This window comes from Bubalus bubalis, chromosome 3 (assembly GCF_019923935.1).
Source record: "Bubalus bubalis isolate 160015118507 breed Murrah chromosome 3, NDDB_SH_1, whole genome shotgun sequence".
NCBI lineage: Eukaryota > Metazoa > Chordata > Mammalia > Artiodactyla > Bovidae > Bubalus > Bubalus bubalis.
Window position 1 is genome coordinate 6143166 of NC_059159.1, and position 20078 is coordinate 6163243.

The window sequence follows — 20078 nt, forward strand, 5'->3', positions numbered from 1 at the left end:
GTTCCAATTATTCATTTATTGCTGCTCCACCAGCAAGTGGGATCTTAGTTCCTTGACCAGGGGGGTCTAACCCACATCCCCTGCAGTGGAAGTGCAGTCTTAACCACTGGACCACCAGGGAATTCCCAATGGTACCAGTTCTTAAATGGACTTCGAGGCGGTTCAGTGGTAAAGAATCGGCCTGCCAATGCAGGAGCTGTGAGTTCAATCCCTAGGTCAGGAAGATCCCCTGGAGAAGGAAATGGCAATCCACTCTAGTATTCTTGCCTGGGAAATTCCATGGACAGAAGGAGCCTGGCAGGCTACAGTCCATGGGGTCGCAAAGAGTCAGACACAACTGAGTGACTTCACTTTCCTAGAAAGAGTTTCTAAAATATACAGTCCCTTCAACCTGATTATTCATTGGAAGGTGATGCTGAAGCTGAAGCTCCAATACTTTGGCCACCTGATGTGAAGAGCTGAGTCACTGGAAAAGACCCTGATGCTGGGTCAGATTGAAGGCAAAAGGAGGAGGCAGCAGAGGATGAGATGGTTAGATAGCATCACCGACTTAATAGACATGAATTTGCGCAAACTCTGGAGAAGGCAATGGCACCCCACTCCAGTACTCTTGCCTGGAAAACTCCATGGACGGAGGAGCCTGGTAGGCTGCAGTCCATGGGGTCGCTGAAAGTCAGGCACGACTGAACGACTTCACTTTCACTTTCCTGCATTGGAGAAGGAAATGGCAACCCATTCCAGTGTTCTTGCCTGGAGAATCCCAGGGACGGGGGAGCCTGGTGGGCTGCCGTCTATGGGGTCGCACAGAGTCGGACACGACTGAAGCGACTTAGCAGCAGCAGCAGCAGCTGGGAGATAGTCGAGGACAGCGGAGCCTGGTGTGCATGTTCATGGGGTTGCAAAGAGTAGGACATGACAGGAGAACAACAACCCTTCATTTAAATGAAAAACATCTCTGCCTAGATGCCCAACTGCTGCTGCTGCTGCTAAGTCGCTTCAGTCGTGCCCGACTCTGTGCGACCCCGTAGACGGCAGCCCACCAGGCTCCCCCGTCCCTGGGATCCTCCAGGTAAGAACACTGGAGTGGGTTGCCATTTAACACAGAGGCCTAATGAAAGTAGTTGATAAGTCCTAACACAGGTCTTCAAACTGGGTCTGAAATAAAACCTAACAAAAGCAAGGAGGGATTTGGACGGAGGAATAGAGGCGGTCAAGAGTGGGGGCAGGGAGGCGGCCCGCTGAGTTCAGGAAGCTGCACTGATAATCTAGGCCAGAAGAGGGCAGAGAGGCAGCCATATGAAGGGCAAACGCCTGTGTGGCGTTCTTGACCCTCTGCAGACACCGTACCCAGCTTCCTCTGGGGCACGGTTTAAGTGCCCGGAAGCGGAAGTCTCTTCCTCTTCCGCTTTCTTCGCTTCTCGCTTCTTGACGTGAGTCTCTAGTACCGTACGTGGGGAATGGGGTAGTAATCTGTGGTCATCCTCGCCGGGTGCTATCTGAGGACCCCAGTCCTGGGTTGAAGGTGTTGCGGGGGGAGGGTGGGGTGCGATTGGGCCGGCATTTCGGGGGCACGGGGCGGGGAGGCAGGGCCGCCGCCAGTGCCTGCGCCCCGGTTGACGCCGCCAACGCTTGTCTTCCCTGCAGGTTCCGGCCGCGCGCCCCGCGCCTTGTCGCTATGGTGAGTACGACCCCCACTTGGGGCTCCCCCCGGGGGACGCAGGCAGGACGGCCTCTGCGAGGGTCTTCAGGGGCCCCAAAGGGGCTCCCGGGGTTGGGCACCCCAGCAGATGCGTCTCAGCGGCTGATTGCCTTCGCTCTCTGTTGCAGCCTCGCAAAATTGAGGAAATCAAGGACTTTCTGCTCACAGCCCGCCGCAAGGATGCCAAGTGTAAGTGGGCGCCCTGGACGGGAGGCGGCGATCGCGGGCTCCGGGACGCCCCCCGGAACGGCGGGCGGGCGCCGGGCGGCCGCTTCTGCCCTCGTCTGCTGTCGGGGTTCGGGGGTTTCAGCCTGTCTCCCATAAGACAAGGCGCTTGGTCCGGGGTGTGTTCTCTTCCTTCCTTAAGGAGGGTCCCCAGGGGTTTTTTTGCTTCCTGGTGTGTGTTGGGTACTGTGAACGGATGTGAAGAGCTGACTCGTTGGAAAAGACCCCGGTTCTGGGAAAGACTGAAGGCAAAAGCAGGCGACGGCAGAGGATGAGAGGGTTAGGTAGCATCACCGACCTAGTAGACAGGAGTTGGCGCAAACTCCGGGGGACAGTGGAGGTTCCTGCTGGGGGGACGTCGGGAAACTCAGGTTTCACAAACTCGGAGTCAGTGCGCGTGTTGGGTTCTGGGCCGAGGACAAGCTCTGTCACAATGAACTACATCATTTTTCTTCTCCGTGTATTGGTGTCCAGGTTTATAAGCGAAGGGGAAGGATCACTGATAGGAGACACACAAAGCAGCAAGGCTTTGATTGACATGTGCCAGCCCCAGCTGCCCGTGTGTTCTCTCTCTACCCTGACTGTGAGAGGGAGTTCTCTCGTCTCTTTGGAGCGGGTTTGGGGAGCTCGTGGTCAGCACATCTCTTTTGGGCTGCTGCTTGCAGTTCCCCTCCCCTCCCAGATGCATCCTAAAGGGAAAACTGGGTAACTTGTGCAAGCAGAGTGCTCTTGGCTGCACGGGATCAGGTGGGCTACAGCCCTGAGGTCTCTGATGCCCTGTCTCAGTGGTGGGGTGAAGCGGTGGCTCACTGCAGAGCCTCTTGGGGACTTGGAGGACGAGGAGAATCGTAGTTGTGTCCCCGTTACCTGTAACAGGTACTGTGGGAGCTGCAGGTGACCACGTGCTTGTATTTTTTTATTTCCAGTCATGTGCAAAGAGAAACTTTATCAGGTCAGCTTTAGTCCAGACCAGGGAATTTGCGGTCACTTACTGGGTTCAAAGGCCAGCTCTCCAAGTGGGTAACTCTCTGACCCCACCATTTCCTCTGTAGAAGGGGGGTGGTCATTCCTGTCTCACAGGATTGGTGGCAGGATCAGACCAGATGACCCAGTAGAGAATTTTAGCACAGTGAAGAGATGACACCAGATCCATCAGACTGCTTTGCATTGCTGTTAAAGTGTGACCTGTGAGAGCAGGGGTCAGGTTCCCCTGGATATGATAGGGTGCCCAGGAAGTCTTTTTTGGATAAACTTAAAGTTGTCTTCATCTCTGTAATTGTAAGATAAACAACATAAAGTTCACCATTGGGGTGTGCAGTGCACATTCTGGGTTTGTATTCACATTGTAGGGCAGCCATGCTTTGTGAGAAATTCTCATCTTGCAAAACTAAAACCCTGTAACCCATTAACCAAGAGCCCCCAGCCATTTTACACCAGGGACCAGTTTTTCCACGGGCTTGGGGAGATGGGTCCCACCCGTCGCCCACCTCCTCCCGGGCAGCCTGGCTCCTCACAGGCCGGGCCAGCGCTGGCCTGTGACTCTCCCTGCAGCCCCTGGCGACCACCGTCCTTGCGTCTCTACTGCTGTCGCTTCCGCCCTGACCACTCTCAGTACCTCACGTGAGTGAGATCGTGCAGTACTCGTCCTTTCATGACCACCTTAGTTCATTTAGCGTAACCTGGACATTTGGGTGGCTTCTGCCTTTGGCTCTTGTGAATAATGTTGCTGTGAGTTTTGATGTAAAATCTCTCTTGTCCTTGTTTTCAGTTCTTTTGAGTATATTCCTGTAAATAGAATTACTGAATCATACGTTGTTGAGTAAACATTTTTTAAGAGTTGCTTAGTCTGAGCTTGTGAGGGTTCAGTTTATAGGCGTATGGCAGCTGCTAGGGACAGCAGTATATCCAGCTTTGAGAGGAGTGTTAAGATAGCAGAATAGGTTGGTTTGAATAAACATCCACAGCTCTGATTTATTAGAGTGTGAGCCGAGGCAGCGGGTGCCTTGGGCAGGCTCGGGCACAGTTTTGCTTCCTGTGACATGCCCTACCCCTTCAGCCATTACTGGCAGAGATGGAGTTGGTGTCATGTGGCTGGGTTAGCCTGCGCCATGGGAGTCAGAACGAGCAATTTGACGGGTGCCAGACATGAATCACCTGGAAGGGGCTGTCTTCCCGCCTGCGGAGTAGCTCCTGGCCTCATAGAAATGCATTGACGCTTGTACATAATCAGATTGTTAGCTAAATTTCAAACCGCACGCTGTTGAGTTTGGGGCACACTTGGGGCTCTTTATTGTCCAAGCTGTGGTCCTGATAGAGAATTTTAAAGACATATAAGGTGGATACTGGATGGTCTGGAGTGTATCACTGTGCCAGATGCTACTTGTGTTACAAATACAGACATTAACTCAGGTTCTAGAGTATTGATACAAGGGAAATGTAGATTTCTGACAGTGAGGTCAGAGCGGGGTTGGGGGATCTTATTTTCTCTTTGATCAGAGGGACCATGAGGGAGGTGAGCACAGCGGTCACGGGTGCCGCTTTGTGCAGAAGCAGGTAGACTGTGCGATGTCTCTCTCCTGTGACACAGTCTTATTACTGCTCTGGTCTCTCTGGTAGCCGTCAAGATCAAGAAAAATAAGGATAATGTGAAGTTTAAAGTTCGATGCAGCAGATACCTTTACACCTTGGTCATCACAGACAAAGAGAAGGCAGAGAAGCTGAAGCAGTCCCTGCCCCCCGGTGAGTAGCTGGAAGCCATGGGGGAAGGTGCGGACGGCCCGCGGCCGGGGGACCCATGTCAGTGGGCTTGTTTCCCGACTTCTCTCCAGAATTAGGAGAGTCCCTTCTGTGCTTTGTCTAACTGTCTGCTCCTGCCGGTGGTGTCACGTGGGCGGTTCTCGGAAGTCAGACCCAGAGGGAGCCATGCCTTTCTAATACAGCATCATGCCAGCTGGCACTCACTCCCTGGGCCACTCATTTCATCCTCACCATGGCCCTGCAGGGTAGGGAGGTGCTGGGATTGATGGCCCCCCTTCTCACTGGTTGAGAAACTTACTGAATACAGCAGACGATGCGGGTGGATTAAACAGAGGGGCCATCCTGGTGGTGGAAGGCTCAGCAGAGCAGCTGGGAGCTCAGAGCCCAGCCAGGGTTCCACAGGCCACGTCTTCAGAGTACAGGTCAGCCAGCACCGCTTCCTGTGTGAGAGTTAACTGCATTTTTATTATCAAACACTGGCTTAATGTTTGACGCAGACCTTCCTGGTGGGCTTAATTTCTGAGCTCTGTGAGCCCTCTTTAGTCCAAGTGCCAGATCCAGACAGGCAGCAGTAACTCAGATGAGTCGTTTGATTGGCTCATGTTTGTGTGTCTTTGCCTCTAGGTTTGGCGGTGAAGGAGCTGAAATGAACCACGCATGCTGCTTTGAACTGTATTAAAATTTTTAAAATTCTCAAAATGGCCTTTGTCTTTGAGAACAGGGGTGGGTGGGCGCTAACTTGCTGATGGCTTCTGGCGGGGATAGCGCAGGGGTCCATGGCTGCTACCTCCTTACCTCCCCAATCTTGGGCTGTCATCCCTCCCAGGGGTCAGTTAAGCCATCTGTTTTTTTAAGTCTTAATTTTGAAAGTAAGGAGAAATAGGCAGTTAAAGAAGTCAGATACTAATGGAAATAAAGCCAGTCTCCACTCCTGAGATTTAAAAGTCACTAAGGTAAAATAAGCTCCCCGGTGATGAAAATGATAATTCAGAGGAGGAGTTGATCAGCCTTCTCAGAAGTGGCAGTAAATGAAGCCGGCTTTTCCTCAGAACCCTCGGGGTGCGGGCGGCTTTTGTTTCTGCCGTGTTGAAATGTGGCGCCACTGGAGAGGGGCCCTTCCCTTAGACTGGTGGGAACCGAGGCAGAGTGCTGGGAGAGCAGGCTGGCGACCACCACTCGGCAGCCCAAGACCGGGCTGTGGCGGGGATGCCTCTGTGCCAAGGGCTGGAGGCTGAGGCGTCCCGCAGGACCTGTGCCGGGCACCTGTGGAATAGTATCAGACTCTGTTTTCTGCTTAAAATGTGTGCTTGTAGCACGTGGCCCCCCTCCTCTCTGGGGAAAGGATGGGGGGTCCTCTCACTGAGGCAGGAGGGGGTGTGGAGGCGAACTGCCCGGCCAACTGGCAGACACCCACCAACCACATGCACAGGTGGGTGTGTGGAATTTTTTTTTTTTCTCCAGACCTGGGTTCTCAGGCACAGAAAAGGAAAGTCATTCCTGTGTGTTTACTAAGTAGAGCTCAGGAGTGGTGCCAGCTGTTCAGCAGATGAACGCAGCTGGAAGGACAGTTTAGATGAGAGTTTCCAAGAAGGAGCTAAGCATGGAGGTGAGCGGGTGTCAGCCCAGCGACAGAAGCCCTGGGAGCCAAAAGACCGATGTGAAATCCAGAAGACGCTTGAAGGGAGGAGCCAGAAATGGGACCCCGGACCCCAGGCAGTGGAGTGGTGGTTGTGAGGGTGGAACATGCCTGCCGGCTCAGGCATGTGAAGGTCCAAATCGTGACAGCTGAGGCCCCAGCCAGGCCTGGCTCCACTCCCTGCTGGCTTGCTGGTCTTGATTTTTCACGTGCTTTTTCCATGCGTGGCAAGTTGCTTCAGTTGTGTCCAGCTCTGCGACCATATGGACCGTAGCCTGCTGATGGTGGTCCCGTCCTTGTCAAACGTTGATTACGTTTCAAAGGTTTATTTTTGAGTTCTGTCACTGCCTCACCTCACCTGCACGGTTCCCAGTCCCTGGGAGGGCTCCGCACGCATCTGTCTGCGCATCTTGGTGTCAGAGTCGCCAGGGGAACAGGCAAGCACAGGTGGGCCTCGGAGGCAGGATCGCCTTCAGCAGGGGCTGTGGGTCCCCTGTGGTTGGCGGGCGTCTGTCAGTTGGCCGCACAGTTCGCCTCCACACCCGCTCCTGCCTCAGTGAGAGGACCCTCATCCTCTCCCCGCAGAGGAGGAGGGCCACGTGCTTCAGGCACACGTTTTAAGCAGAGAAAACACTGAGCCTGGTAAGATTCTGCAGGTGCCCTCATGGGTCCTGTGGAGCCTCAGCCGTTGGCAAGGAGGTATTCCCGCCACAGGCGCCATCTCGGGCTGCCGAGTGGTGGTTGCCAGCCTGCTTTCCCCAGCACTCCGCCCCAGTTCCCGTCAGTTTATGGCAAGAACCCCTTCTCCGTGGTTTTAGAGTCCGGAGCTAAGAATAAAACTGAGGGCCTTTCTTGGCGCGGTGCTCCGGGCAGGCCACAAGGTGGCGCCAGAGTCTGGCAAGTGAGGGCAGGAGGCCAGAGACGATCTGAACCCGGTTTACGTTGATAACATCTAAGGGGCCAAGTGCCGGAGATGCCTGGCAGTTTCTCTCCTAGGAATTCTGCAGCATGTGAGGTAGTGAAGCGTGTGTTTTGTGTTCTTCTGGGAGAAGTGCCCTCCGGGGCTCTGGTTGTGACCAGACCCAGATGGGGCGCCTTCAGCGGCTCCGGGTCTTGCCCGCCCTTTCACCATCCCAGCTTCCCAGGAAGAGGGCGGGTTTCCCACTTGGGCTCCCTTTGTCCCTGCGCATTGTGCAGAGACCAGCCCCAGCTCCTAGGATACAAGCCCCGCCGGCATTTGTCTAGAGAAGGCATCCTTTCACGCTGTGGGTCTCAGCCCTGGCCTCTGCCTCCCAGCCACTTGGGGTCCTCTGTAAAAATTCACTCCAAGGTGGCCAGGGCTGATTCCAGAGATTCTGTGTCCGTTGGCCTGAGGCATCGCTGTGCGCTGGAGCCCTCAGGTGCCCAGGGCCCACCACTGCCTTGCTGAGGTCAGCCCACAGCTTGGGTGAGCTGGTTCTGGCCGCACTAGGTAAATGGAGAGTGGGGTGGGCAGGAGGGCTGGTCAACCCAGGAACGAGTCCCCAGGTGGGCTCATGGTTCCTTTCTGCTGCCCCGCTTCTCTGGAGGCCTCTGGTCTGCTGGGTGCAGACTGGCCAAGCAGGTTTGTGTTCAGGATGCACCCCGAGGCTGTGGTGATGGCCTGAGGGCCAGCTTCTGCTGTCAGCACCAAGGGTGGGGTGCAGGTCCCCCTTCCGCCGCCCGCCCCCGCTCTGGGCCGAGCCCCCGCTCAGGACAGGTGGGCTCACTCCCTGCCACTCACAGGGAGGCAGGCCCCTCCCCCACCCCCTCCCCTAGGCACTTGGAGTTCACAGTTGCGCCTCTAATCTTCTACAGGAACAGCAAATCCTCCTAACTTCCGGGTCAGGGAGGCCAGGAGCAGCAGCTGCAGCCCGGGGAGGGGGGGACCGTGTCTGTGGCACCAGGCAGTGCCTACCCCGGAGGTCCCGGCCTGTGAGGTCACACTGCTGAGTGCCAAGAGCCCTCCAAAATCGCTCCAGGTGTCCGCCTTCCTCAGCGGCCAGCATGGCTGGTTCAAGACCAGATCCCTTGCCAGGGTCCATGGGGCCGTACTGGCCCACCTTGCCAGCTTCTTTCTCTCTCTCTTTTAAAAACACTCTAAAGCAAGGCTAGCTGAGATGCAATTTACGGTGAGTCCGGCCTTCTTGGTGCCCAGTGCTCTGTATTTTGTGCCGCTGTGGAGTCACCACTGCAGACCAGACAAGAGAGTCTCAGCCCCCCACCCCAGTTCCCTCTTGCACCCCAGTCCTTGGCAGCAGCCACCGGAGTTTTCCAGCATCTCCTTGTCACTCCCCTGGTTGAGTTTGGACTCACTGATCCCTCTGTGCTGTGCGGGCCTTGGGCCCTGATCTCACCATGTACTGTCCCTGTGCTCAGAGTCCAGCCTTCTTCCCAAGACGCCCTGAGTTAACTCCTTCACATCCTTCAGCTCTCACCTCCTGTCATTTTTCAGGAAATGTCCTCGCACCCCAGATTCAGTCCCATTTTACAAACCAATGCTGGGCTCTGGGAGGCACTTGGGGGTGGGGTGGGGTTTGTAATTAATCACTGTGTGGGATAAAGGCTGCCTCCCTTCACGTTTAAACCAGACCCCATGCAGGCAGGAATGTGTGTTTTGCTCATCAGTGTATTCCCTAGAGCAGAGAAGGTGCTCAAAGTTTGTTGAATTAATGAAAGGAAATCCCAATGACAGGAACGGTGCTCCCCAGCGTCGAAGATGGATGGCTGCAGTTCTGGGAACCTTGACCAGGACTGTGACCTCCTGGAGGAGAGAGAAATCTCAACTACTAAGGGCTCCAGCTCCCAGTCCCGGATCTCTAATAAGGGAAGGGGGGTGTACTCTGTACTCCCCTAGCAGTCAACACGTGTCACCCATGGAGTTTCACCTTCATCCACCTGGTTCCCCAAGCCAGAAACCTAGGGGTCTCCAGACCTCACACACCTCACCCCCACCCCACACGACCACTGATCAGACTGCCAGCAACTCAAGCCTGATCTTCTCAGGACCCCTTCACTCCCCTACTTCACTGACCTCAGACGGCCCTTTACCCAGCCTTGGACGCTGTCCCAAGACTTACCCTCTCCTTCTGGCCCCGTGCCTCCTGCAATCACAGAACGCTGTTTGGGTCCTGGGACCGCAGCCCATTTCTGCCTGCAAGGCTCTGTTGGACCTGGGACTGCACACCCCCACCCACCCCCAGCCCCACCCCGGCATCCTGATGCTCTGACCCTGCTCTGCCTTCCTCCAGAGCACCACTGAGCTAGCACCTGTCCTTCTGTGGGCACCGCTACCACCTGCCGCTAAACCACAATCCCCACCCAGCCAGACTTTCCATCAGCTTTTGTTCACGGACAGAACAACGTCTGGCACCTAGTAGGCCCTTGGTTAATTTGTGTCTCCCTGGGAAGTCTAGCCCATCCTGTCACTCCCAGGCTCCCTCCCCTCCCCCAGGCTCCAGGGTCTCTCCCCCGGGAGGTCAGGGCCCTCCAACTAGCTCCTTCTTTCAGCTGGGACCCGTTAGTTGTTTGGGCAGATGACCTGGGCGCTCCCAGGGCAAGACCATGTTTACAGAGTGGACGCTCAATCCCGGATGAGAGTGAATTTAGAACTAGTGACCCAGGGACTGGGTCCCTTCAGTCCGGTCCGCAATCTGTCAGTTCATGCTAAGTCACTAGAGTCCTGGCCGATTCTTTGGGACCCCATGGACTGTAGCCCGCCAGGCTCCTCTGTCCATCGGATTTTCCAGGCAAAAATACTGGAGTGGGTGCCATTTCCTTCTCCAGGGGATCTTCCCGACCCAGGGATCGAACCTACTTCTCTGTGCCTCCTGCATTGGCAGGCGGGTTTACCTCTAGCGCCACCTCTACCCTCTAAAAGCGCCAGTAACGGGCAACCTCGCCTTTCTCACGCCATGACTGCCGGTGCATTCACACAGTCTATATACTTGATTTGATGATGTGACCAAAACCCTAGGGACCCAGTTCAGTTCAGTTGCTCAGTCATGTCCGACTCTTTGCGACCCCATGGACTGCGGCATGCCAAACCTCCCTGTCCATCACCAACTGCCAGAGCTTGCTCAAACTCATGTCCATAGAGTAGGTGATGCCATCCAACCATCTCATCCTCTGTCATCCCCTTCTCCTCCTGCCTTCAATCTTTCCCAGCATCAGGGTCTTTTCCAATGAGTCAGTTCTTCCCATCAGGTGGCCAAAGTATTGAAGTTTCAGCTTCAGCATCAGCCCTTCCAATAAATATTCAGGACTGATCTTTAGGGTGGACTGGTTGGATCTCCTTGCAGTCCAAGGGACTCGCAAGAGTCTTCTCCAACACCACAGTTCAAAAGCATCAATTCTTCGGTGCTCAGCTTTCTTTATAGTCCCAACTCTCACATCCATACATGACTACTGGAAAAACCGTAGCTTTAACTAGACAGGCCTTTGTTGGCAAAGTAATGTCTCTGCTTTTTAATATCCTGTCTAGCTTGGTCATAGCTTTTCTTTCAAGGAGCAAGCGGGGACCCAGAGACTGTTGTTAAGAGACAGATTCAGGAGCCTTCTGGGGGCTGTTTTCCCTTCTTCCACCTCTTTCTCCCAGACTTGGGCCAGGACAAATTCCAGATCAAAGAAATGCTTCGGGTTCTGGGGCGTGACCCCTGGTGGCCCCAGGGTGAGCCCGGGGCAAGGGGCCGCCCTGGAAGGGGTGGGGTGGGCCCCGCGCTCGGGGAGGGGCGGGGCCTTATCCTCGGCTGGGCGGGGCCAGGCGGGGCGGGCGCGCGTCCCGGACCGACCGGCGGGCGGGCGCACTCGGGCTGAGCCATGCCGGCGGCGCGCGTGGAGTACATCGCGCCCTGGTGGGTGGTGTGGCTGCACAGCGTCCCGCACCTCGGCCTGCGCTTGCAGCCGGTGGACAGCACCTTCAGGCCCCGCGATGAGAGTTACCAGGAGGTGAGTCCGCGACCCGGCGCCCCAAGTCCCCGCACCGCCCCTTCCCGCCTCCCAGCGCGCCGCGCTCCGCGCGCCTCCAGACCCCACACCCCACCCACCCCAGACTCTCCCCGCAGCCTCTTCCCGCTTCGCCCTTTCCCCCGCGGGTCCTTAGCCCACAGCCCTCCCGTCTGGGATCCTCACGGGCCTGGACAACTGGAAAGATGGGAGTTAAGCCGGCCAACGGCACGGGGGGAAGGGCGCTTCCTGCGGGGCGGGGGCTGGGGCTGAGCGCCCAGGGAGAGGGCAGCGCCGCTCAGGGGTCGGGGCTGAGGGTGCATTGGTACCTGAACCCGGTGATTCTCGCGCGGCAGCTGCGGGGGGCGGGGGCGGGGGCGGGACGGCGGGGCGCTCCCCGGGGTTTCCCTCCTCCTGCGGGGAACCAGACGCGCTCTCGCTTTCCGGGTCTGTGCGACCTGGGAGAAGTTTGGGCAGAAACTAAGTGGAGTCTCCGGGTTCGTCTCCGCGGCAGCCCTCCTCCCCAGCCCCTGCCAGCCCCTCCGCCTGGGCCCCTCCTGGAAGGTGACAGACCCAGAGGAGAGGGGCGTGGACCCGCAGCCTCACGTGGATATGCGGGGGAAAGAAAGTGCCCCCCCCCACCCCCAACCCCTCCTCTGTACAGACACACCTTCTGAGCCCTGGATTTCTGGGGTCTGGGCGGCTTGGCCAGCCTCTTACCCCATCCCCGCAACTCTGCCCTCGTCCCGCTCTGCTGGCTCTTCCCTCCCCGGTTTCTGCACCCCTAGGGGGAAGGGGGTGCTCCCCTAGGCTTCCCCGCCCAGACCGAGTGCAGAATCTCCCAGCCTGGTCAGGTCTGGCCCAGCCCAGTTCAGCCCCCGAGGCCAGGCTGAGTCAGTTTTCTGTCGGGTCAGAGATTCCGCGGCTGGGAAACCCAAAATGGGGCCCGTTTGTTTAGACCTGTGCGCCAGTCTGGGGACTTTGACCCCCGGCGGGCAGTTTCTCCACAATCTACGCGTGTGGGGCGGGTCCGGGCGGAGCCGGGCCGCGGAGGTCAAGCTGGCAGTCAACTGTTCGCCTCTCCCCCACCAGGACTTTCTCCTGCAGGGTCCCGGGGATCCTGGTCCAGTGGGGTGTGCAGGGCACCGCTGACGGGGGAGTCTAATAATAACCCCTAGCGTCCTGTCACCCGTGGGCCCCAGGCAGATGGTGGCTGCCCTTCCAGAAGCGGGAGTGAACCCGGCCCCCCTTCCTGCTGCTGGATGGGGAGCAGTCGGCCAGTTTGGCTTCCCCAGCTTGCACCCTTCCTGGTCTGCACGCCCCCCTCCCACCCCCTCCCTGAGCCCTGCCTGGGGAAGGCCCCTGGCTCCCTGAGAATGTGGTCGCCTGGGGAGAACTCCAGGGAATCTTCCGCTTCCAGTGAATGCATGAAAAGAGACGGATATGATTTCAGAGACAGCTGTGTTGCTTGCAGATTGTGTGTGTGTGTGTGTGTGTGTGTGTGTGTGTGTGTGTGTGTGTCTGACCCCACATCTGCTTGTCCCAAACCCCGAGCCCCAGATCCTGCCCTGGGGTCTCCCACCATAGCTTTCTCCTTTCCCCTGGAGGAAAAGTAAGCTTCTGCCTGGGTGGAGGTGACCTTCAGGTGTGGGGAGGGGGCTGGACGGGACAGACAGCTGCTGTCTGGCTGTCCTGGTGGGCCTGAGCCTGCTCCACCCCGCTTGGTCCCCTGAAGAGGCGACACCCAAGCCAAAGGGACCGACTCACAATCCCTGTCCCTCTCCTCCCCATGTCAGACCCTGGCACTCCAAGGGGCATCCCCTTCCCCTGGCCTCACCCCCACCCTCCTCGCCCTGCTCGGGCAGCCCGAGGGCCCTGCCTGGGATCCGAGAGCGGTGGGGCTGGACAGGACTGGACGGGAAGTCTGGCTCTAGGTGTTTATTTCCGCCGGCTCCCGTTCTGGTAAGTTCCCCTGGTGTCTGACCACAAGTCTCTTCTGGAAGTCCCCTTCCTCCTGAGCAGCAGTCACTGCCCACGTCAGTTAGCACCATCGATTAGGTACCTCCTGCTGTCGATCACTCAGCGCTCAGCAGACTCCTGACCCCTGTGCCAGACGTGGGGTCACGTGCTAACCGTGCCGCCAAGGCCTCCGGGGCTCAGCAGCTGCGTAGCTGGGAGGGGGCTGTGCGTTGGAATCCACAGTTTTGCCCCTACTGTGTGACCACGCAGGTGTCTGTACTTCCCGGAGCCTCCCTTCCCTCCTCTGCAAGTAGTAAATAAGCTGTCCTTTGAAACATGGTTAGTACCTAGAGGGTTCCCTCGCACGTGGTGGACCCAGTGACGCAAATCATTACGGACTGGCCTTGATGTTCAACAGCGTGTCCAAGTACAGTGACGCATGGAGGATGCAGACAAGGATCCTCTGCTGTCACGATCAGGAAGGACTGAAAGACACGTGCAGAGGGGGCTGCTGCTCATGCCCCGGAGGGCCAAGTGAAGAGTGCCGGCTTGTGGTACAGCGTGTGTGTGTGCGTGTGTGTGCGCGCGCGTGGGCACCCACACACGTGTGTACACACCAAGGAGTAAGTGGAGCTGGGAGCAGGCAGTCAAGATGAAGGACAGCTCGGGGGAGGGGGCGGGCTGTGCTGGGGATCTGGACGAGCAGGTCGCCTGGTGACGACCCGGACATCCTGAGCAAAGTCAGCCCCAGAACTTCCTTGAGGAAGCAGGTCCCCCCGACCCCACTCACTTTTTGGGGTCTTGGGAGCTGCTATGGAAGCCCGCTGGTGGGTTGATCTTTCCACCCCCCCTGCCAGTGGACCAGACCCTGAGTCCTCGCCCAGATCGCCTGGGCCCCATCCACCAGGATCCTGGGGAGGTGGCAAGCCCCAGGCCGAAGGGGCGCCCCCTCCTGGCTGGGCCTCCAGCTCCAGGTGGGGAAGCTGCCGAGACCCTCCTCACCGGGTGAGATGGCATGGGGATGGAGCAGATCCTGGCTTCAAAGAGCTAGTGAAAGGACCCCGTCGTCGTTTAGTGGGTATAAAGCGTGTGGCCAGTGCCAGGTGCTTCGTAAGTTGCCACAAGCCCCGCTTGGCATGGAGGAGGCCCCCGCCAGCCAGGTGTCGCGTGGGCAGAGTTGGGGAAAGGGCCCTGACACTACCCCCAGCTGTGTCTCCCCAAACCAGCCACCCCGGTTCCCCCTTCAGCGGCCCCTTCACCATCCATCCCAGAGAGATGGGAGAGCAGACACTGAGGACCCGGTGCCTTTGCGAGGCTGGAGGCTCCAGACGCTGCTGTGTGGAGGTTCACTGCGCCCCTGCCGCCCGGCAGGACCCCCTGCCTGCTCCCTCTCCCACCTTTGCTCTCCCGCTTCCGCTGGCTGGCCATTGTCCTGGGACTTACGTGAGGAAGCAGAGGAGACATTCTTCACTTTTTACACGTATCTCCACATGTTAACTCTGGGCAGTCCTGTTCATAGGCTCCCCAGAGTCTCACACACTCCCAGGGGAGGGTTGGATCCAGAGCTGTGGGGTTCCCCCAACTTGGGGGCCTTTCTCAGGAGGAAAGACCTCCTGAGCCCTCCCCGCCCCACCCCCCCACAGTATTTGAGAGGAGCCAAAGGATGTGGAAGCCCCATTCATCCAGCGTGAACCTTGACTCATGGTCAGCAGACACTCATGCTGCCCCCACCAGCCCAGGAGGTGGGGGAGCTTAACCCTTTCCAGTCAGGGCCTCGCCCTGCGGCTCCCCGCCCTCTGGCCTCACCCCTGCGCTGGCACACTCTTCATCTCCTGGGGTCTCGAGGCGAGGGGTGCTCAGGATGTTGCCCCCTCCCTCCCCCGCCCAAGTGCAGAAGCCCCTGGGGGCTCAGCTGCCACCTCGGCCTTCCCAGAAGGCCCGTCAGTCACTGCTGCCCCCAGCTGGGATCCTGGGTTCGTGCTCTGGTTTCTCGTTACAGAGTGACAAACCAGAACGAGTGGTCGAGTGGTCGCTTGGATGATAGGGTGAGGCCTGAGCCCTGATGCGGGGGCCGTGAGCTGGCTGTTGGGCAGCTCAGGGAGGTGGTGGCCACAGGGGCTGGGAACCTGTCCTTTCTTGGCTCCCTCACTGCAGGAGGGCGTGTGAGTCGACTTCCTGGCTTCCTGCAGACAGGACATCCTCCCTGTAACACCCGGAGGTGTAACGGAGACCTGCAGGGTCTGTTAGGAGCGAAACTGTTGCCTGTTAGAGGGTGGCAGGTGATGGGGGGAGAAGGTTCTGCAGGCTTCTCTTCCCTCCCTCCTTCAGCCCCTCCTGCCTCCAACCTTAACCCTAACCCTGGGCTTCCCAGGTGGCTCAGCAATAAAGAACCTGCCTGCCAATGCAGGAGACTCGGCTTTGATCCCCGGGACAGGAAGATCCCCTGGAGAAGGAAACGGCACCCCACTCCAGTATTCTTGCCTGGGAAATCCCAGGGACAGAGGAGCCTGGCGGGCCACAGTCCATGAGGTCGCAAAGAGTCGGACACGACTGAGTTGCTAAACAGCCCAAACCTTGATCCTAGCTCCTCTGCCCCTGCCCTCGTGCTCCCAGTGCCAGAAGAAAGTTCTGGAAGAGAACTGCTAACAAAAGGGCCTACAAGTTTGGATTTCCCAGGCATGGCCTCCCCGGGCTGGGCCAAAGCAGGAGTAAAAGAATTGAGGCCAGACGCCCGGCTTGGAGAGGCCCCTCGGCCTGAGAATCCCAGGGCCCTGCCCACAGTACGGAACTTGCAAGAGGTCAGGGGGCCTGAGTGTGTTGTGAGGGGTGAAATGGGGGAGCAAGCCCAAGGGTAGGGATGGGCTGTGGTTTGGAGACACTCAGGTGGCACCGCCCCAAGTCGTGATTACTTCCCGGAGGTCCTGCTGTGCCGGATGGGGGCCCGTGGTAGAGTCCGTGGGTTTTCCTGTTTGTGGGGAGATCGAGGGTGAGATTGTCTAGGGAAGCTGGGAGGAGGTCTGACTGTCAGCCGGTCTCTGATCTATGCAAAAGGTTTATCCGGGTTTTGTTTTGTTTTCATTAGGATTAACTTATAGGGAAGTGTGCTCTCGTAGTAAGTGTACACCTCAGTACGTGTATGTGCACATGTGTGTGTGTGTGTATGAGTGTGGTATGAGACACCACCCCAGGCCACGTATATCCCTGACCCCCCGGGAGGCTCCGTCTCCCTTGACTCCCTCCCAGAGGCAGCTGCGTCTCGGGCCCCTGTCCCTGCAGATGAGCCTCTCCGACTTCGCGTCTTACGTCAGTTAACCCACACGGCCCCTGCTGTTCCGTCTGCCCCGTTTCTTCTGTGTCGCGTCTGTCACGTTCACCCGATCACTGGCTGTCGCTGCCACTTCCTTTTCACAGCTGCACAGTATTCCATTTTGTGGCTCTAGCACCTGTTAGGTGTCAGATCTGTTGGTCAGCATTTGGGTTGCTTCCGGCGCTTGACTCTTACTGCAGGGTTAGGCTTCGGTGAACAGCTGTGGGGGGGCGGTGGGGACACAGGCCCTCCTTTCTGCCAGGGGAAGGAGAAGGGTTGCCGGCTTGAGGGGTTTGCACATTGCATAGCAGTCTGGAACTTGTGACGGGGATCCTGGGCCTGCAAGGGGGTGGCCAGGACAAAGCGTGGCATTTACATCCACCCCTCATTCAGGGGACGCTCTGTATATCGGTGCTCTGCTAAGTGAGTCTGAAGGAAAGGGTCCACTGTCGTAAGCAGTTCGAGAAAGTCTGTGGACACTACTCGGCGCTTCCCAGACTTGAACGGGATACAGCCCCGCCGGTCATCTCTGGGCGCGCTTCTGATTGCCTGGGCCCAGGGTGGAGCTGGAGATGGTGCATTCTGCATCTCAGAAGAGCTCAGTGCTGCAGTGTTGGTGAACTCCACTTTGAACAGCAAGGCTCTGAACCTCTGTATTTTCTTGGGCTCCAAAATCACTGCAGATGGTGACTGTAGCCATGAAATTAAAAGACGCTTGCTCCTTGGAAGAAAAGCTATGACCAAGCTAGACAGCATATTAAAAAGCAGAGACGTTACTTCGCCAACAAAGGTCCATCTAGTCAAAGCTATAGTTTTTCCAGTGGTCATGTATGAATGTGAGAGTTGGACTATAAAGAAAGCTGAGCACCGAAGAACTGATGCTTTTGAACTGTGGTGTTGGAAAAGACTCCTGGGAGTTCCTTGGACAGCAAGGAGATCCAATCAGTCCATCCTAAAGGAGATCAGTCCTAAATATTCATTGGAAGGGCTGATGCTGAAGCTGAAACTCCAGTCCTTTGGCCACTGATATAGAAGAACTGACTCACTGAATAGACCCTGATGCTGGGAAAGATTGAAGGTAGGAGAAGGGGACAACAGAGGATGAGATGGTTGGATGGCATCAGCGACTCAATGGACATGAGTTTGAGCAAACTCCAAGAGTTGGTGATGGACAGGGAGGCCCGGCGTGCTGCAGTTCATGGGGTCACAAAAAGTTGGACACGACTGAGCGACTGAACTGAGCTGAAACCCGTATCTGTCCTTGACCTTCTTCCCCATGGCCCGGGGCCATAGGGCCTCCAGTGAGCAAGCCGCTTCCCTGGGGGCTTGTGCTGGGGGCGGGCAGTGTCAGTTGCCAGTTGCATCCAATTCTTCTGCGACCCTGTGGACTGTAGTCCTCCAGGCTCTTCTGTCCATGGAATTCTCCAGGCAAGAATACTGGAGTGTGTAGACATTTCCTCCTCTGGGGGATCTTCCTGACCCTGAGATCAAGCACCGGTCTCTGCACTGCAGGCGGGTTCTTTACAGTCTGAGCCACCAGGGGCCCGGCAGGGGCGGCTCCTTCTCACAGTCTCCCCAGGCCAGCCTCCTGGCTCCGTGCATGGGACAAGCCTAGTGGTCCAGGCTCAGGGGCCCCTGCCTCTGCCACCGCAGGAGGACTTCTGCAGGGGGACGCATGTGTTCAGGTCCACTGGGCCTTCCCAACTGCCTGGAGGACGAGGGCTCGCCCTCCACGCCGCTGAGTCGGGAGGGTGGCAGGGCAGGTTCCTGGCAGTGTCTGTGATGCATTTACGCCAGGTGGACGTGAGAGCCACGCTTTGTCAGAGCCACCTATCCCACACCCAAGTGGGCCGTCTCCCCTGTCCACTTCTGGGCTGTCCCCATCACTTTGGCCATTTGTCCATGATGCTCGGGAGCCTCTTGGTCCAGGTGACCAGCAGAGCAGGTGCCTCTTCTCCCCTTTGAGGCTCTGCCCCTTCCTACCAAGATGACCTCAGACTGCAGGCCTCAGCCTCCAGGTGTGCGCACGCTCCAGCCTAAGACCTGTCTCCTCCTCAGACCGGAAGCATCCCAGTGTCTCCCCCAATCTGCCCATCTCCTCGCCTCGACAGCCCAGACTGGAGCACTGGAGATTCCCAGCTGGGAGCGACTCGGGGGCACGTGTGCAGCAGGACGAGGCCGTTGGCTCAGGAGCCTGACTTAGAGCCAGGTCCAGCCCTGGGGCCATCTGGTGTCCATCTGGCTGAGTCAGGAGACTGGAGGGCAAGGAGTAGGGGGCTCCGGGCCTCCTGGCCGACAGCAGCCCCCTTTGTAGGACCCTGCGGTGTTCGGCGGGCCTGAGACAGCATCTTCTCCCTTTCAGGATTCTGGGCTTGGCTGCCACCCTTGGCATCTGGGGGTCGCTGTCCCTTTTGGGGTGCAGTAGAAGGGACCTCCACAGGCACATCTCCTGACATCTCCCACTCCCCCCGCATGGAGTTGGCCTCTGGTTGGGAAGGGACCCCAACTCCTAAAGCGAGGCTCAGAGGGGGCATACGCCAGGACGTCTGCCCCAGGCCCCTGCCTAGCTTCTGAGACACCCTGCCCAAGCCCCTGCCTCCTCGGGAGGCCTCAGATGCTCCAGTGTGTGGATGTCTTTCTCCTTGTCTCCCTCGGTCATACCAAGCATCGCCCCCAGACCTCAGGGTCTGGGGACAATTCCTGCTTGTCTTTTGAGTGACTCAGAGCATCCATTAGGCAGGGTCTGGTCCTTACCTTCCTCCAGGTATGCATGCCCCAGATGGGGGGCCAGCCTCGAGCCACGCCTCCTGCCTCCTCTTGTCTGGGGTCCTCTGCCCCCTCCCACACCTGAGCTCCATCTCCCCCCAACTCCTGGTGCCCGAGGGCAGGGCGCTTTATACAGAGCGGGAGCGTCAGTCCTGGGAGGAGGGCATCGGACGTACAGCTCAGTTGCGGTTTCCGCAGCCCCGCTGAGCTCGGGGCCTTTCCCCGCACCCCCCGGGACCCAGTCCTGACCCCCGGCCTCTCCCTCCTCAGTCGCTGCTGTTCCTGGGGCTGGTGGCCGCCGTCGGCCTGGGCCTGAACCTCGTCCTCCTCGCAGCCTACCTGGTCTGCGTGTGTTGCTGCCGGCAGGACGACGCGGTGCAGACCAAGCGCCCCCGCTCCTGCTGCGTCACCTGGACGGCCGTGGTGGCCGCGCTCATCTGCTGGTGAGTGTCCGTCTGCGAGGGGCCGGGCAGGGGCGCGGAGGTGGGAGGCGGACACTGCGGACAAAAAGCGGCCCTGACCATCTGGGTCTCGCCCCTGGTCAGCCCCTTGACCAGGACACCCCTTCCTCACCTTCCACCTCCAGCCCCACCCCATCATAACAGACCCCAGGTGGCTCATCAGCTGTCTGCCCACATGGTCGTGCCTGAGCTCCGGGAATCTGGGTGGGAGAGCCTGTCTCTGGGGTGCATGCTGTCCGCTTTCTCGCCAAGCGGTGGGAATCAGATGTCCTGGGTGGTTATGGGAAGCTTCCTAGCATCCCAGGC

At 58.1% G+C, this 20078-nt stretch overlaps 2 protein-coding genes and 1 long non-coding RNA gene across 6 annotated transcripts in view; 2 read left to right on the forward strand and 1 right to left on the reverse strand.

Moving 5' to 3' along the window:
- Positions 1–1295: 1295 nt before the first annotated feature.
- Positions 1296–5380, forward strand: RPL38 (ribosomal protein L38). 3 transcript variants are annotated; one of them, XM_006042077.3, is made up of 5 exons: positions 1296–1430; positions 1645–1678; positions 1828–1888; positions 4541–4663; positions 5306–5380. In XM_006042077.3, exons 1-5 carry the CDS (start codon positions 1297–1299, stop codon positions 5329–5331), a joined length of 378 nt encoding a protein of 125 aa, XP_006042139.2. In that variant the 5' UTR covers position 1296; the 3' UTR covers positions 5332–5380. The 3 variants fall into 3 exon arrangements, with proteins under 3 accessions (XP_006042139.2, XP_006042141.1, XP_006042140.1); XM_006042079.3 differs by having other exon boundaries at positions 1405–1446; XM_006042078.3 differs by having other exon boundaries at positions 1426–1522.
- A 2758-nt stretch (positions 5381–8138) lies between these two features.
- On the reverse strand, positions 8139–12091 carry LOC112583597. 2 transcript variants are annotated; one of them, XR_003107645.3, is made up of 3 exons: positions 11950–12091; positions 11609–11737; positions 8139–9099 (listed from the first exon to the last, which is right to left on the reverse strand). It is a non-coding gene; the product is annotated as an uncharacterized LOC112583597 (long non-coding RNA). The 2 variants fall into 2 exon arrangements; XR_003107644.2 differs by lacking the exon at positions 8139–9099 and adding an exon at positions 11112–11251.
- Positions 11144–20078, forward strand: part of TTYH2 (tweety family member 2) — a gene marked incomplete at its 3' end in the record, with an annotated part of 30815 nt that continues 21880 nt past the window's right edge. The window contains 2 exon segments of the mRNA XM_045164734.1: positions 11144–11282; positions 19582–19754. Of these exon segments, the coding sequence (XP_045020669.1) occupies positions 11154–11282; positions 19582–19754 (302 nt within the window).